The sequence below is a fragment of the Schistocerca americana genome, chromosome 2 (assembly GCF_021461395.2).
Source record: "Schistocerca americana isolate TAMUIC-IGC-003095 chromosome 2, iqSchAmer2.1, whole genome shotgun sequence".
Lineage (NCBI taxonomy): Eukaryota > Metazoa > Arthropoda > Insecta > Orthoptera > Acrididae > Schistocerca > Schistocerca americana.
Window position 1 is genome coordinate 329,176,849 of NC_060120.1, and position 13,098 is coordinate 329,189,946.

Below are 13,098 nucleotides of genomic sequence, written 5' to 3' on the forward strand. Positions count from 1 at the left end.
CACCATACAATCAAGACATGTCATTTAATCTTTCAGAAGTGCATCTGGGGTAGCAGTATTTCTTCTTGAGTTTAGGTGATGATCATATAACCAACTGCAAGGTGAGTTGGTGACTGATTTAATTTAATCACTGACTCACTTTTAATATGGCTGTAGGTTACACCTGAAGAAGAAACATCACTGTCCTGGATGCACGTGCAAAAGACAATGGAATATTTTGTGTGCCAGGAAAACTTCAAGAAAACATACTGCAATGTTATCTGAAACCAATATTCTCTACACCAGACACACGAGCCATTTTTGTCAGCTGACAGGTTTCAATGTACGTTACACTTCATAGCTAAAAGAAAAATTAACTAATTCTGTTATTTGATGCAAGTCAAGTGCACCAGCTGCTTTCTGACTAATACCACAACAGTGAGTGAGTTTTTGTGATTGAGCATCACCCAAATACTATATGTAAATCATTTCTAACAACCCTGTCAACTTTGTAGTGAGCCACAAACCCAATTAACTATCCACTAAAAGCCCACCATCTTCATTGTTAAAGATATTAAAACAATGGTACTGGTATGATATGAAATGCCCTTCATATCAGGCTGAAAATAAAACTAGAATTACTCTTTTCTCATTTGTAAGGTGAAATAATTATCATTCTTACAGTCATAGATCTTTCACATGCAACTTCACATTATTACTATTTGTGTTTCCAGATCCTAAGCCAATAAAGGCGAGTTCTTACTGGAGTAATTGTTTTTCTGTCACACAAAGTTGGTTTTCACATCCTTCACTGGTCTCCCTCTCTGGTAACAGGCAGTGGCCGAATACTCTAAAATATGCCAGACAAGTTTGGAATCAGCTTTTCCATAAATAAGTTGCATTTTCCAAGAATCCTTTCTATGGACCTTGCATCTGTTCTCCATTAAAACTTGTGTGGTTGCTACATCCAGAGTTGTGCAGATGATTTCATATTTGACTGCTGTCATTTAATTGGTAATTTGAAGGTTGCATCAATACTTTTATTTTTCACGTCATGGACAAATGATATTTTATGTAAAGCAAAGATGAAATTAACACTTTTGGGGCGTTCTTTTCTCCACACCAGTATCTTTTTGCAATTTTTGAAAATTATTTTTCCATGCCTCTAAAATATCAATGTTCACAATATTGTTAAAAGATAAAGCACTGGTTAACAATAATTTTAAGAATGTGAAAATGTATTAATGCTTACTGTTCAGGGAAACTGAAAATGCTGTCATGATTTTATAAATCACACATGGGCTTACTTCTGTAGAGTTGGTCATACTTTATCACATCTGATTGCAGTGTACTATACTGAACGTGTCTTGTTGAAATGTTGCAAGAGGTAACCATTTTCTCATTTTTCAAAAAGCATTGTCTTTAGTTTTTGCATTGATGGGTTTCATTAGAATGTGTGTCACCTAGTGGTTTCATCAAAAATAGGATATGGCATGCTGTATTGTTAGCCATTACTCCTGTTTGTAATTTTTTTCCCTTCATATGGATGCTAAACCCTCACCATGTATCTCATCCACACCCACACACGTGTGTGCTATATGGCACATTTTTTGCATGCAACCTTACGAGTCCATTAGTGACACACAACATACGGTTTAGTCCATTTTCACACCTTCCCCCAAACATTACATTGCAGTTATAGGAACTTCACATTATGTTAAGCTGAATTTTAGGAGAGGCTATGTGACTACAATTAAAGCTAAGCTGTGGCTGCTGTGTGATAATGAAAAAGCACCACATTAAGATACTCCAAGCAGTTTAGATTCTGTCCTTGTCCCACACCTTCAAGATGGTTGGTGTGTGTGTGTGTGTGTGTGTGTGTGTGTGTGTGTGTGTGTGTGTGTGTGTGTGTGTGTGTGTGTGTGTGCGCGCGCGCCAGGCAAGTGAAAAGTGTGAAAGTGTTAAAAGTGTTAAAAGTGTTAAAAGTGTTCCCGTGGAAAATGAAAATAATGACTGTAAAAGTAGAGTGTGTGCGAATTTTAGGAACAAAATTGTGAAGTTAAATGAGCATATTCCTAGCCTTCAGTTAATCATTAGCGCACTGAGTAGTGATATGTGAAAACTTCAAAAAGAAATGACTGAGCTGTCAGGCAAACAAGTCCATTCTTCCCCACGTAAAAATTCAAACAAGTGGACTAAAATATAATACAGAAACAAAAGTTTGAACACAAAAAAATCATCGTGGATTGAAAACATTTAATAATTGTCAGTTAAAAACAAATTTCATGTTCTTTCCATTACTGAAGAGACTGAACCAATACCAGCAAGTGAAAATGAACCTCCAAACCAACTGTGTTACAGAATGGTTAAACATGGTCTAAATTCAACATTAGGACAAACAGTGCTACTGAAAAACTGTGCGCGTATTAAGGAAACTAATGTGAAAGACACCAACAAAAACGTACAACAGAACAAACAGGGAAGTAGCATATTATTTTTTATGGGCAGCCACAGAAAAAAACGTGGCTCGACTTTTCAAAGAATGCACAAAATGCTATGCAATAGGTATTGTTAAGCCAGGAGCAGCAATGAAAAATCTGCATGATAAAATGATTATGTGGTGTGTATAGCAGGGGCACACAATACTGACAAACAATGAAGCAAATGACTGCCTAGCATAACAAAGACGTTCTTACACTGTAATAAACAAGGTAATACAATCATTGCAACATATCACACAGATGTGACATGATTACTCTCACGTGTGAACAAAGAACTAACATTAAAATAAAACAGATGTGTAATTTGCAGCGTTCTCAATATAGGAAACCTGGTCAGATGCCAGCATACCAAGTATGGAATGCACCTGATTTGTGAAGGAAAGAACTTCATATGTAAAATCAAACATGAAATAATCATGCACAAAAAAGTGAACAATGTAATGCCATGTGTGGGAACAATGATACCAGCAGAAGAAACAGCAACATCACCAATATTATTAACAACAGCAGTGCTATCAATACTAGAATGAGCATCTGACATTACCACATGTTGCAGAAACAGTAGTTCATCCCACACACAACAGAAAAGTAACTCAGTATTTTTTGTAAGTCACATGAGAGGAAAGTAGTTCAGAACATGTAAACATCTCTCATGCATTCAAAAAGAGCCTCTAGTGGCCCAAGCTAACTAGTGTACTGAGAAAAACTGCTTCAAACAAATATATGAATGCAATGATGAACAAGTCATAAACTTTGTATTTCATCAAATTGTAAGAGGTCTGGAGAACAGAACAGACCAACTGCTAATAAATGTAAAAGATGAAGAATATGGAAGCGAACCTGATATTATGTGTTTCTCTGAACATCATATCAAGAACAGAATCCACATGTTGCAGACTGAAATCTTTTGTTCAGCTGCTCATTACTGTATAACTAGTATGGGAAAGGGTAGCGCTGCAATGTCTGTTAGAAATAATATAGTGTTTAAATCTCTAGAGTTATGCAAATACTGTGCTGAACAGCACATTGAGGTGTGTGGCATTCAGATAACTGCAGATAGTGTCAGTTTACAGGTCAACTGCTCAGAATCTGGATGTTTTTCTGGGGCATTCTGAATCACTCGTCCCACCTGTCTAGCAAAATTAAATCATTCATTGTAATGGGTGACTGTGATATGAACTTTTTAACAGAAAATAGAAAATGAACAAATTTTAATACCTGATGTGCTCTTACAACTTGGTGTCAGTGGTAGGCAGTCCAACTAGAGTAACAGCCAGTGCTAGCACTTTAATAAATAACATATTTATAGATAAGGATGTATACAGGGTGTCCCATTTATCTTTACCACCATAAATAACTGTTTGTCCAGATGCAAATTACAAAATGTTTCAAGCAAATGTTCTTTAGCTGTCAGGAGGACATCAATCAGCATGATTGCCTTTGTTGTAGCTTTGATTTTTACAAAGATATGAACAGCAGTACGACATTTTTAAATGGCACTCCGTATTTTTTTATTCAGTAATTCATTTCCTCTCCTAAAGACCTACTCAAAAATGTATCACAGTGTACCATTCACTGAAATACAACGTTATTAATTACATAACACAACATTGACGTTGACACTTAGTATAGGTACTCAGGGTAATGGAACACACCCACGTGCTGACGTTGACAGAGGACAAATGTAAACACAAGTAGAATGCACACACATCATTCTGTCAACCATCATCAGCTGAGTTGTGCGAGTAGAGTGTACACCAACGAAGAGAAAGTAGAACTGCTACTCATCTATGGGGAATGTAAGTAAGCAGAACAGTAACTGCAATACTTTTTTCTTATGTACAGGTACATTTAGTACAACAGTTTAGTCCTTTTAAATACTGTAAATACTGTTGTGTAAGTAAAGGCTGTCCTTCCTACAAACTGCATTGACATAATGTTTCTTTTATTGTTGTTGAAGTTAGGCGAAATGCTACGCAGGCAGCGTAACTGTACAGAGAGTGATATCTTGACAAGAACCCACCTTCCCGACAGATGTTTTCTCGTCTTGTTGCAACACTTCAGGAAATGGGAGGTTTCAACCCATGACAATGCAATCATCATAGCAATCGCAATGATGAAACTGCCGAAGTTACTGTTTCTTGCTTCCATTGCTACGAATCCACATGTGAGCACAGGACAGCTTGAACACGAGATTGGCATTCCTAAAACCAATGTACACTGTATTCTTACATGTCACTGGCTCTGTCCTTACCATGTACACCTACATCAAAAATTGTATGCAAATGATTTCCAGAATCGTGTACAGCTCTGTCAGTGGACACAGCAGCAAATCCTCGCCAACCCGAACTACTTCTCCAATGTTCTATTTACCAATGAATGTTCCTTCTCAAACGAAGGACAGATAAATACAAGGAACATGCATTATTGGTTCAGCAACAACCCACGGTGGCTTAGACAGGTGGAACACCAGTGCCAATGGAGAGTTAATGTCTGGTGTGGGATGCTTGGTTCTACAATTATTGGCCGTTATTTCATCAATGGTAGTCTAAACGGCACAGCATATGCCAACTTCCTCACACGAATTCTTCCTCCTCTTCTGGATGAAGTGTCACTAAGAACAAGAATGCTTATGTTGTATCAACACGATGGATGTTTAGCACATAATGCCTTGGGTGCACATCGTGTTCTGAACTGAAGGTATCCTGCCGAATGGATTGGTCAAGGAGGAACAGTTACTTGGCCTGCTAGGTCTCCTCATTTAAATCCTCTGGACTTTTTTCCTTGGGGATGCATTGAAGACATTGTCTATTGTGATATCCCAACAACTCCAGAGAACATGCAAGAACGTATCATGCTTACTTGTAATTCTCTTCAGCAGGCAACACTGGAAGCAGTAAATAATTCTTTCATTCAATGAGTGCACCCTTGTATCAGTGTCCAAGGTCACCACTTTGAGCATCTTTGAATGTTCCTCTCCTAGGCAACGGTACAGGATAGTCAAAGTCAATTTTGTGTTATGTTTGTACTTGGTTTTCATTTGTTTTCTGAAAACTCCAGCAAGTGGACGAGTTTGTGATCCCAGGCTCAAAGTCAATGATGTGTTATGTAATTAATAATGTTGTGTTTCAGTGAATGTTACACTGAAAGACATTTCTGAATAGGTCTTTAGGAAAGGAAATGAATTACTAAATAAAAATTACAGGGTGCCATTTAAAAAAGTCATACCACTGTTCATACCTCTGTAAAAAACAAAGCTACAACGAAGGCAATCATGCTGATTGATCATCCATATCCTATGTACCAACCTCAGTCAAGTCTGGGATATTGGCATGTTACAGCCTTCTGGGAATAAGTGTATGCTAAATTTACTTGGAAAAATCTGACAGTACATTCAGCTAAGACTTAAGAAGTCCAGGGGGTACTGAAAAGTTATTTGCACCATACAGAAAAAGGACAACGGCAACCACCCATCGCTATTTCTTTGACAGTGCTTTAAATTACCTCACACTTATCTTGGATTTAAAATATACATTAAATCTTAGCATTTTGTATTGTAGGATTTTTATGCGAACCTTGGATCAAGATTTGAGAGAGTTGTATGGCCAAATGTTTCTTCGTCTCCTCCCAAATTTCCTTGGAAATTGACTGGAAGCACGACAGCTAAGGATATGACCATAACCACTGACAAATAGAATATTATGTGGCGCTGAAATGACAAATATTGCACTGCATCTGGCCCACATTTTTGCAAGATGTTTTCGTCCCTGCAAAAACAGAAACAGCACCATTATGAAACAACACTTCAAAAAATGCAAATGACTTAAAAACATTAATAGGGACAATGAACATAAAGCTATATTTCCACTACTTGAGACAAGACATGCCCAAATGAGTGGTTAAACAGAAATTACTGGAAAAGGAATGGCAAATAAACTTGTATAAATACAGGTACCAACTTAGAGTTTAAACTATATGCAAACACAGGAGCATTATTTTGTTAAATATTCCTTACATAACATTCACAAAACATTATCATATGTCCACTACACAGAGTGTAACATAAAGGTACAACCAAACATTCAGAACACCTACCTTACACACAAAAGAAGGCAGTAAATTATATGGACACTGCTTTGCAAATGTTTCGTGTCCACAATTTCATTTTCTATAATTCTTCATAGTACATTAGTCTTGGGGGAACACGAAGAAACAGAACATACCCGAATACCATATGAAATACTTTCTTACATGAAGTACTAAAAATATCATATTGGTTACATCCGATAAAGGTGTAGTTCTTAGATTCAGCTTCAGTGTTGTGTGTTCAGTTTCAGCAAAGCTGGCATGCACCTCACTTCATTCCTTTACCTAAATGTAGCGTCAGTTATTTAAGTGATCATTACAGTCTTGAACACACAACTGTTTAACAGCGGTCATTGAGGACTATTTCCACTACAGTGCAATGTAAGTGTACACAAATGCAGAGTTAGCAAATGGCCATTTTGTATATTGACTAGCATACAACAGTGGCCATGGCACTAAGATTTTATCACAAAATATTTTCAGAACAATGAACTGGGGAACCACAGAACAAGGATGTCACAACCTGATAGTCAGTTCTTCATTCAGTCTAATGATTATCCCAGTGTCAGCATAAAACAAGTAGCTGCAACAAGAAACACTGATATGTCATTATTTCATGTAAATGATAGCCTGCTACATTCATGCCAGTCACAGTGTGTGCCGGCATTATGAGCATCTGATTTTCCTGCACGGTTTATTCATCGATGTGTCAACAACTGTTTTAGTGTATTTACATTGTCCAAAGATTAAGACATTTAAATTTTATGAGAGTATAAATTTTCATCAGCTGGTATCAGCAAACATGAATTCTCATGAAGTTTTGAAACATATTGTAAAGATTTTATTTGAGCTAACACTGTATGATTAAGGCCTCATGTTGTTCTACCAATCCCCAACAAACACACTTACTCTGCTTTCTTAGAGAATACTCCCTCTGATCTGCTATAATATCAATTTTTATCACTGCAATGAAACCAGTGCTTCATACATATTGGTGCTCCTCTTCATTATAGTTTAAATGGTCACTGGATTCTATATAAAAGATTATGTGATGGACAGATGAGAGTAAGATGGAACAACCCTCAGCCTAAACGTTCACTGGATATAAGCTCATGAAACTTATTTGTTGGGAGCACTTAAAGGCTCTTGTGTACAAAATGCAGAGTCTTTGTGCCTATACTGTGCAAGACTGGAAGTGTACCCATTGTTCCAGGGATACACCAATAGATTTAGGATTTACTGCAATGATAGTGTGATGAATGTACATGTACACTATGTAATCGAAAGTATCTGGACACTACCAAAAACATATGTTTTTCATATTACATGCATTGTGCTGCCACCATAGGTACTCCATACCAGCAATCTCAATAGTCATTAGGCATCGTGTGAGAGCAGAATGGGGCGTTCTGCGGAACTCACAGACTTTGAACGTGATCGGGTGATTGGGTGTCACTTGTGTCATATGTCTGTATGCGAGATTTACACACTCCTAAACATATCTAGGTTCACTGTTTCCATGTATAAGTAAAGTGGAAACGTGAAGGGACATGTGCAGCACAAAACCGTACAGGCTGACCTCGTCTGTTGACTGACAGACCGCCGACAGTTGAAGAGGGTCGTAATGTGTAATAGGCAGACATCTATCCAGACCATCACACAGGAATTCCAAACTGCGTCAGGATCCAGTGCAAGTACTATGACAGTTAGGTGGACGGTGGGAAAACTTTGATTTCATGGTCGAGCAGCTGCTCATAAGTCACACATCACACTGGTAAATGCCAAACGACACCTTGCTTGGTGTAAGGAGCGTAAACATTGGACGACTGTATGGTGGAAAAACATTGTGTGTAGTGATGAATCATGGTACACAATGCGACGATCCAATGGAAGGGTGTGTGTATGACAAATGCCCAGTGAACATCATCTGCCAGAGGGTGTCGTGCCAACAGTAAAATTCGGAGGTGGTGGTGGTGATGGTGGTGGTTTGGTGTGGTGGTGTTTTTCAGGAAGGGGGCTTGTTTTGCATGACACTATCACAGTACAGACCTACATTGATGTTTAAAGCACTTTCTTGCTTCCCACTGTTGAAGAGCAGTTCAGGGATGGCGATTGCATCTTTCAACACGATCGAGCACCTGTTCATAATGCACAGCCTGCAGCGGAGTGGTTACACGATAATATACCTGTAATTGACTGTCCTGCACAGAGTCCTGACTTGAATCCTACAGAACACCTTTGGGATGTTTTGGATCACCGACTTCATACCAAGGCCTCACCGACCGACATCAATACCTCTCCTCAGTGCAGCACTCTGTGAAAAATGCGCTGCCATCAAGGCTAAGTGTGGGCCAACACCATATTGAATTCCAGCATTACCGATGGAGGGTGCCACAAACTTTTAAGCCATTTCCAGTCAGGTGTCTGGATACTTTTGATCACATAGCGTATCAACAATGAAGAACTTTTCATGTAATAAAGAGTTTCATGTGACATGTTGATATGTCCTGTTCCTGTTTTTCCCCATAATTAGTGAACTATGCAGAGTTGTAGAAACTGAGTTATAACATGGAAAAAAGTGCTATTGGAGCTAGTATGCTACCTGTATGCTTATGTATGAGATATATTACTCAACTTCATAAACTTACATATTATTATGCACTCAAAATTTGTGTAGTCTATGGACAGCTTTTACTTTGTCAGAGTAAATTTGACATACAGCTAAGAATGAGACGGGATTTTTCATACCCGAGCAAGAATTTTTTCAGACTTCGATGGGTTTACATCATGATTTTCCTTGGAGAACAGCATGCTATGCTTCCCATAATAGCAGCTTGTGTCACCGAAGATATCTCTCTCTCAGTTGCATTTGTGAAGCCATGAAACGCTGTTTTCATGGGTTTTTTTATGTTCTCTTCCAGAATGCATCAACAGTTGAAATTTCGCATCTAGATTTTAAGTAATATTACAAACCCTGTGGCACAGTTGACCATACAGTGGACTGATGTTAATGTCTTTTGTTTGGGATTTTCAATCAGCCCTGAGACTAAAAATGCACACAGGGTACGTTATTAGTTGGGAGTGTTTACTTGGGTGAGCTCTGTGGATTTGCAGCCTGAGGATTGATTGAAAACAACAAAGAAGAGGTGATATTAATAGCTGTCCACAGATGTGGACATCAGCACCATAGGGTTCATTATCACAGGTAAAAAAAGAAGAATGTGTCTCAACAACATGCCAGAACAGTGTGCACCACTTTGTAATGGCACTATGATCACTGAACAGCCACAGGTAGAACATGCAAGCAATGCAAAATACCCTATGATGAGGAATATATCATGGACATACATAGTGATAGGGATACCACCTCCTAACGCATATGTATTTGTTGTGTCCACAGGAAAAAGCCAAGTCTCCTATTAACAAAGTAAGAAAGAAATTCTATGGCGTTGCCACAGAAGCCACCGGGAATTAATGCAGAAGAGCGGTGGGTGATCAACTAAATGCCAGTGTATCAGCCAGAAACAACTGAGATAAGCTATAAGCATACAGAATCCACAGGGCATTACTAGACAGTGGTCTATTCATAGGCATGGAGGCAACATCCAATCCACATATGATAGTATAATGGTGAGACCAGCACTCCTTATTAGACACAGGACAGTAGGATGCATGGGAGACAGAGAAAAGGCCTTTGGTGGGGACAAAGCTATGTCATGAGAAGCCAGTAAAGGGCTTAGGATGCAGAGTGTGACCATATTAAGCAAGGCACCTCTTTCTCCCCACCCAGCCTCTGAAGAAATGCATAAGCAGAGCCAATAAGGTGGCAAGAGATCTGACATTATGCCATGGCAGTAGACAGAGGGGTCAGAGAGGAAATATGAACAAAACTCTGGATCCAAATGCTCTGGGGGCACTCAGAGTGAGTAACTGAAGATAGACAGAAGTCAGAGATGGACAGGGAAACATTGTTAAGCTGCAGGCGGGCAGCAGAAATAGTCAGTCATAGGTTGCTGCAGGCAGGTAGCAATCTGACAGGATCTTAGAGAACTGTTAGCCAGCCTTGGGACTCTGTTCAGGTGGTTGCCACAGGATATCATCTTTACCATGTGCAGCTTTGGATACTTGACAACAAAACACATGCTTTCAGCCTCTTTCCTGCATTACTGTTTAGGCAATACTTTCAAAAAGTTCTGTATTTTATGGACTATAACACACTACAGACTATGAGACTGCCTTAATTTTTAAGCAATTTTTAAAAAAATAATATTTTTATTATTAGATTGCAAAGTGAGACGAGACAAATTCTTAGTTTATGAAACTGAACTGAGCTTTAAAATCCCTGAAAATCTTCTTCTTTGTCAATGTGCTCTTCATATGCGAGATGGTCTTCACTGCCTTTGAGAACATTATTTACGTTGCTCTTTTTGGAAGATTTAACAAAAATGTCTTCTCTCACTCTAGACCATGACTGTTTCATCCACTGACATACTTGGTTGATTCTAGATTGTTTTAAAGCTCCCTTCGGCATGAATTCATCTTGGTTTCATTCATCGTAAATTTGTTCCATTCGTCCCTCACATACGCTTTCAATGGTTAATTATCGAGACATCAAGGGGTTGCAATTGTGAAGTAAGTCCTCCTAGATTAATAGCAAGCTCTTTATTTTCCTGTCTCAGTTTCTCTTTCACATAATTTTTCAAATAACTACTGAACTAATCTAGCACAAGAGGAGAACTCTTCTTCAATAAAGCACACACTGTTAATCAATAATTTCATACCAGCCTTGCCCATCCAACACTTGTCATGTATGTGAACATTGCCACCTGGCAGTATTTCAGAACATTTTGGCGTTGTTTTATGCTCAGAAATGATCATTGTGTTAAGTTAATACCATCAGAACAACATGAAAGGACAACAGTAATTTATTTTTTCATGTTCACTTGATTTTATAGTTACAGTTTTCGCACCTTTCATGGCAACAGCTTTGTTACTCAGCACATCAAATGTCAGATGAGTTTCATCCAAATTCTATTTGAGTTATTTTGATTTTGGTTTGCATGCTAAGTCCACAATGCTTCATAAACTTATAGGACCAACCAACTCCATTCTTTAAGTCTGCTAAGTTCCACTGTAGCACTAGCTTATGAGCATGTATTTGAAACATTTTTGTATTAATTCCAATGCCACTTTGATGGTGTCCTTTAATCTATTTCAATATATCATCTTATAGTTTTGACCATTTTGCATTCAGTCCTCAATTTGCACATTTAGTATTCCCCCCCTTTTTTTTCAGTTCTTTAGTAGCGTGCCAATTGTGAATGCTTTTTTTCTGTTGGTGGAGGGTCAAAATACTGCTCAGCTGCTCTGTTTCCATGTTGTTCTGCATATGTTATTACTTTCAGTTTATAGCTGACATCGTGTCAATACCATTTTTTCCATTACGAAACTAGCTACTAACAAAAATATTGTGCTGTTACTGATAACACAAATAAGTGTTCAGTGTTTGCGATGGCAGGCTGCAAGGGTGAGCTGCAGGAATTTTAAATCAAACACCAGACATTTTTATATTAATTTCAACTGTAAGATGCACCCAAATTTTGGAGGCAATTTTTTGCAGAAAAAAGTGCATCTCATAGTCCGTAAAATATGGTAGTGATCCCGAGTTCATCATTGAATTTAGTGCCTCAGAAAGTGAGTGAAATACATGGTTAGACTTTATAGCTACACAAAAACTAAAAAATGACTTCAAGTTTCACGATATTTTCATCAAAGTTCAGTGCATGAGTATACCTGGGATTTTATTACTGGTGACCTATAAAATTTTGTAACTCATTATTCTGAGCTTTGAAAGCTATCTTTATATGTCTGTATGTAAGGGCATAAACTATAGGATGTTTTTCATTATCAAAAAATATTTTTTGGAACAAAATTTGAAACAAGATCAATATAAGGGGTTAACGATTCTTTGGTTATTCATACATTGCTCATTTTTGATGTGGTGGCATCCCTTTTTGCAGGATGTGCACTTTATCCAAATGTCTTCGTTACACCAGCAATTTTCCATATTTTATTTTAGAAATAAATTTCTCCAAGCTAAAAATGACAAGTTTTTGATGACTTTTCTTATAAATAAAATAGTGTGCTTCTTAAGACACAGAAATTCTGCACCTATCCAACTTCTTCTCGTCATTTACATCTAACTTATTTGTTTACGTATGTTTTCACTGTAATTTGAGTTTTTGGCATTCCACTATTGTAGAGTATAGTGTATTATAATCCTTATGCCCAACAATAAGATTGTATCATTCACTTAATTTGTTACAAGCAACATGACCTTTCATCATATTTGTAACTGTGAAAAATATACTGCAAATCATTAAATTAAAAATGAGATACTTACGGAATATGTGAATGATCATTATACTTCAGTTTTCTGCAGTTTCTTGTCACAAAAGATGGGTAGTAAACACTATCATTCTCACAGTTCAGTTCAAATAACATGGTGCAATTACAAATGCCTGTTGTCTTG

The 13,098-nt window shown here is 37.7% G+C and overlaps 1 protein-coding gene across 1 annotated transcript in view; it reads right to left on the reverse strand.

The window, feature by feature from the left end:
• Positions 1-13,098, reverse strand: part of LOC124593684 (calcium permeable stress-gated cation channel 1-like) — a 181,139-nt gene that overhangs the window by 91,949 nt on the left and 76,092 nt on the right. Inside the window, exon 6 of the mRNA XM_047131985.1 lies at positions 6,056-6,247. Coding sequence (XP_046987941.1) covers positions 6,056-6,247 — 192 coding nt within the window. The remainder of the gene's footprint in view (positions 1-6,055; positions 6,248-13,098) is intronic.